This window comes from Neopelma chrysocephalum, unplaced genomic scaffold (genome assembly GCF_003984885.1).
Source record: "Neopelma chrysocephalum unplaced genomic scaffold, ASM398488v2 Primary Assembly neopelma1_75, whole genome shotgun sequence".
In the NCBI taxonomy this organism is placed as follows: domain Eukaryota; kingdom Metazoa; phylum Chordata; class Aves; order Passeriformes; family Pipridae; genus Neopelma; species Neopelma chrysocephalum.
In genome coordinates, this window is record NW_020897736.1 from 14066039 (window position 1) to 14072038 (window position 6000).

General features: G+C 46.3%; 1 protein-coding gene across 1 annotated transcript in view; it reads right to left on the reverse strand.

Annotated features, from left to right (window-relative positions):
- Positions 1-6000, reverse strand: part of ITGA11 (integrin subunit alpha 11) — a 46274-nt gene that overhangs the window by 24555 nt on the left and 15719 nt on the right. The window contains exons 3-4 of the mRNA XM_027688239.1: positions 3713-3822; positions 858-949 (exon numbers count right to left, since the gene is read on the reverse strand). Coding sequence (XP_027544040.1) covers positions 858-949; positions 3713-3822 — 202 coding nt within the window. The remainder of the gene's footprint in view (positions 1-857; positions 950-3712; positions 3823-6000) is intronic.

Genomic DNA, 6000 nt, shown 5'->3' on the forward strand with positions numbered 1-6000 from the left:
ATGAAATTATATTATATATAAATATATTAAAAATCTAAATATAAAAACATAATATATGTTTAAATAGACATATATGGATATATAAAAATATATGAATTTTATAGTCTATTATGCATATGCATATGTATTTCTATTTGTATATAATGGGGTATATACAATTCATATATAATATATAAATATATATTGAGTATATAAATATGTAAATATATCAATTCTATATTTTATTACACATAAATATATTTCTATTTTTATAGAATAGGATACATACAATTCATATATAATATAAAAATATATTTTGAATAAAAATATATATATATATGAGTTGTATATTCTATCATGCATATATATATTTCTACTTGTATATAATAGGATATATACAATTCATATATAATACATAAATATATGAATTATATATTTTATCATACATATTTTTATTTATATATAATAGGATATATACAATTCATATATTATATACAAATATATGAATTATACATTCTATCATGCATACATATATATTTCTATTTATGTATAATAGGATATGTACAATTCATATTATATATATATATTTATCTATAATGGAATACATATAATTAATATATAAAATGCTATATATATACACATATATATATAAAATAGAATCATAGAATACCCTGAGTTGGAAGGGACCTACAAGAATCAATGAAGACCAACTCGTTATATACACACACATATATATATATATATCTATAAAACATAATATATATAATATAGATATATAACCAGAGAGGAGCATCCTCATGCCTTTCCACTCTGATCTACCCAGACCCCCCAGCAAACCCCCTTCCCAGGGGGTTGCCCCAAATCCCCAAATGCCTCACCAGGAAGCTGCTGTCCCTGGGGTTGGTGGCCAGGCTGAGCCCCAGGCGCATGTTGTCCTTCCTCTCGGAGACGTTGGAGAGCGTCACCCGGCCTTGGGAGAGAGGAGCCGGTCAGGGGTGGCCGGGGGCACCCAGCCCATCCCCATGGTGCCCCCTGGCACCCCTGGAGCCACAGGGAGCTGTGGCAGAGCAGGGCTGTGCCTGCCCCGCTGCAGCCCCTGTGCTCTGGGGTTGGTTTGGAGCAGCTGGCACCAAAGAATTGGGGTTTTTCCTCCTAGAGAGAGAAAAGTCTTCCAGGGAATGAGGCTGAGTCAGAGGCAGGATCTCTACAGCCTCCTCTGAGGGGCTCAGTCTCCTCCCTTAGTGCCAGGCCAGCAGGAATTTAGTGGCTGATCCATCTTTCACAGCCCAGAAACTGGGAATGGCCCCAGGGCAGCCCTGTGTTCCTCCAATACCACTGAGCTGTGACCCAAGTGCTGCCTCACCCAGCCATTCCTCTGCCCCAGGGCTCTGGGACAAGCAGATCCCCCCAGTCCAGGGCTGCCCCTTTGCTGCTTTGCCTGAAAAGTAAACTGGGAATCATGGAGACATGGAATTGTTTGGATTGGAATCACCTTAAAACCCATCTCGTTCCACCCCCAGGGACACCTTCCACCATCCCAGGTTGCTCCAAGCCTCATCCAACCTGGCCTTGGGCACTTCCAGGGATCCAGGGGCAGCCACAGCTTCTCTGGGAAACCTGTGCCAGGGCCTTACCACCCTTACAGCCAAGAATTCCTTCCCAATATCCCATCTCTCCCTGCCCTCTGGCAGTGGGAAGCCATTCCCTGTGTCCTGTCCCTCAAGGCCCTTGTCCAAAGGAAAACAGAAGGAGGAAATCAGGCAACTAATGGTAAAACTGGGGGTTGGTTTTGTTGCTTGTGGCCTTTGGAAGTCTTTCAGAATCATAAAATTGTTCAGGTTGGAAAAGACCTTCAAGACCTTCGAGTCCAACCCTCTCCCAGCACTGCCAAGGCCACCACTGAACTTTGTCCCCAAGGGCCACATCCACGTGTCTGTTAAATCCCTGCAGGGATGGGGACTCCACCACTGCCCTGGGCAGCTGTGCCAGGGCTGGGCAACCTTTGCTTTGAAGGAATGTTTCCTAATATCCAACCTAAGCCTTCCCTGGTGGAACTGGAGGCTGTTTCCTCCTGCTGAGGTTTAAACCCAAACCCAGATCCACAACCTGGAGCTTGAGGGAGCTCAGCCTGAAGCCGAGCAGTTTCCAACCACCCCTTGTTTGACCCCGTGGACCAGCTGCAGCTCTGGCTTCCATCTGCACACCCCGAGCTTGATTCAACATGGATCTGCAGCAAATCCAGGAAAAAAGGGGCTTTATCCCATGCCCTGAGTCCTTCAAGATCCTGGCTGTAGGTGCAGCCACCCCACTGGATGTGACACCTTGGGATCACAGCTCTCCATGGGCACCAGGATGCTCCTGCTCCTGCTGCCCACTCAGTGAGGGAGGACAAGGGCAGATCCCTGCTCCCACATCACCTCCTGCTTCTCCAGCTTGGCATTCCCCCAGGGCAGCTCCCATCTGCTTCCACTCAGAGGGCCCCGGGGCATTGTGCTCACTGGACAAGTTGATTTGGAATAAGACAAAATAGGATGTGCTCATGGAACTGCTCTTGTCATTTGAAATTCCTTCCCAGTGGAAAAAAAAAAAGAGATTGTTTTTTAGCAGGGTTCAAATTTACCCACAAAAGAGATTTATTTCCTAGAAGAGTCTCGGTGTTGTCATCCCAAATAATGAAAACAAACAGGAGAAAAGAAAACAATGGTTAAAACAAAAATATTTGGAGCCAATCAATCAAATATTGCAGATGATTCAAAGTTTCTCCTCTCTTATCAGATCTGGTAGAAACCCAGGATAGTTGAGATTCATAATGATGAAAAATAAAGTGAAAGCAGCAGCTGCTCCAGCTGCTCCAGTGTTAAAAAATCCCAGATCTTGCCCCAAACCGCAGCGAAGCTCCGCGGGACCATGGGAAAGTTCCTGGCTCTCACATTCCCTGCTGAGACAGGGATGTGCCTGTGGGGTGTCCCAAACTGGGCAGAAAAGGGGGATTTGTCTGCTCTAACTTGGGGAGGGCACGTCCCAAAATCCCGATATTGTGCCTTTGGTGCTGGACCAGCCTGAGAAACCCCGAGGAAGGTCTCGCTTTCTCCACCCAGGGAGGTGGGATTGGGATGTCAGCGGGACTGGAGCACCCCCAGGGCCTCTCCTGCTGCAACAGCAGTGATGGAGCCCAGGGGTGGTGTGGATGGATGAGAATTCCCAAAACACCACGGGGCCAGGCTGGGTCCTGGGAAATAAACTTGCCTGTGCCCAGGGAACCATCTGAGACGGGCACATTGTCCAACCATCCCGGGGGAGGGAATACAGATACTTGTGGGACCATTATCCATTGAAAAGTTTATCCTGATCATGTAATAAACTATATTAATATGGTTTATTAAATATTAAATAACAAATTTAAAAAATAAATTTCATTAAATTAAATAAATAACTAATTAAAGAAATATTTAATTAAATTACATTTAATTTAATTAAATAAATAACTAATATTAAATAACTAATTTTTTACTCTATTCCAATTTGCTCACTTTTACCCTAACACTGCTTAAAGCTCAGCACCAGGAATGACGTGAACTCCCGAAATAATTCCTTATCTAAAAATCCTCCTAAACCACACAGACCTCACACTTTTAGGGCAACACAACCAGGTCTATCTTTACAGACCAAATCCAAAGCCCTTCCAAAAATCATCCCCTGATCAGGGCACGTTAGGGACCCCCTGGGGCTGTACCTAAGTTGAGTTTGGTGCAGTTGCTGTGGCTGTCGCTGGTCACTGGACACTTGTAGACATCTCCTGTCTTCTGCTGCCCGTTGGTCTCGTAGGGAGCTCCCACCACCAGCCTGGGGAAAGAGGGGTCTGTCAGTGCCCAGAGGGGGAGAACCCCCTGGGAAACAGGATTCCCCAGCCCAAATCCCCTGCTTGTGGTTTGGGGAACGTCACCAAGCTTCCCCCATCCTGGCTCAGTGCAAGCACCATTTCTCCTTCCCACGGGAAGAGGCAGGAATAAGCTGGAGCTCTGACTCACAGCTGCCTGGAATTAATGCCCACCCACTGGAACGGGGGTGAATAGATGCCTGGAAGGGAGTGAGGGCTCCAAAACCACCTGGAAGCACAGGAAGGAACAGGGACCCCCATCACCACCTCATGGCTGGCACCAGGATGGCACCAAACCCCTGAGCATCACCTGAGGTGCCCATGGTGGGCACTGGCCCTGGGCAGGGGGGCACATTGTCCCTTCTCACTGCTGATCCTGGAGGAGCCTTTTTATGGAACCATGGAATGGTTTGGGGTGGAAGGGACCTCAAAGATCACCTCGTCCCACCCCCTGCCACGGGCAGGGACACCTCCCACTTCATGCCAAGGGCATCTTCAGGACATGGATGTGTCCAAAGTCCTGCCCAAGGGAACCCAGAGGAGCTGGGAGAGCACTGACAGCCACTCACACCGGGACCCACGAGGAATTTTCCCCACCAAAAAGCTGAAAAAGGGGAATTTGCTCCAACCTGGGGTTGTTACAAAGAGCCCAGAGCCCAGCATTTGGATCTCCAGGGTCGGGTAAGGACGTTGGGCATTGATCTGCCCTTTAAAATAAGAGGAGCTGATAAAAATCCATGTGCCCACTAAAGACACAGGTCTCCAGTCAGGACGTATCTGGGACATCACAAACATTTTTCTCACTTTTTCTTCTCCTGGACTTGACCAGAAAAACCAGCAAACCAAAGGAGGAAGGGAGCAGGACCTGAGGAATTTGCCCATTCCTTCCAGGCCGGTTCAAAAATACCCAGAACCACGAGTTATTGGAATCTTCTGCTCCCAATGTGTCAGCCCAAAATAAATCTGCTTTTTTTTTATTTTTTGCTTTCAAAATCCTATCTGTGGATTCAACTGTCCGAGTCTGGATCTCCAGATAAAACAGGACCTCTTTTGTTCCACACACCCCTTCCCAGCAGCTGGCAAAGCCACTGGCCCGGCACAGATGTTCCCTGTTAGACCAGGAATGGTCATATTTTTTTTTTCAATGTTGCTTCTACAAAGACACTAAACACTCATTCTTTTATTCCATCACTATGAAAGGGAATTGCTCACCAAAGGAAAAGCTCCAAAATCCACGGATTCTCATGGAAATACTTCCTGTCTTACAGCCCTGGTGTTAACGAGGGGATTAATTGCAGGAAAGCAAAATCCATCTGGAGCTGTCAGCATCCAGAAGCTCAGGGGAGTCTGGCACCTTCTCCCTGAGCTGCACAAGGAGTTTGCTCGTGTCCCTCAGCCTCTGTCCCACCATCAGAGTCCACTTGCTGGTGGCCAGAGAGGAGGGGGAAGGTGGGAGATGTGGAAGGATGTGGGAGGGGGAGAGAAAAAGACCTTGAAGACACAAAGGGATAAAGGTTGAGACACCTCAGACAGTGATGTTCTCCTTGTGGAATTCTTCATTCCCAAAGAACTTAACAGAAATGGGATTTAACATGAACTTCTGGAAGGAAAGCTGCAGGAAATACTATCAGAGGCTTTCCCATTAATTAATATTCACAGATTAATGTTCTCACACCAGCCAATAATAAACATTCCTGAACACCAGTGGTTATGAGGTCGAAGCATCCCTTCAAACACGAGATGATGCTGAGGACAACCCACCCATTCCCCAAGTCTCCAGCTCTGCCAGGGCTGGGAGCTCAAAGGAAACCCAAATATTTCCAGGCTGTGCCATGAAGGCAAAGGGGCTGTGGAGCTCACGAAACCGGAATTCTTGTCTCCCGGAGACAATGGCATTGTTTCCCTTTTTGGTTCAACTGGAATGATTCATTAGCTGTCAAATCCTCATGGAAACTTGGCAGCTTGGGAAAAGGCTTTTCCAGCTGTTTGGAAGGTGCTGTTGCAGGAATGCTGCTCCACTCACCAGCTCCCAGCCTCTTCCTTTACTTGGGGGTTTGAGACCCTGTGCTTTGAATGTGGGGTTTTTCCTTAAAAAGAAATAAAATCCCCTTCCCAAGTCACCCAAATAACCCAAAATACTCGAA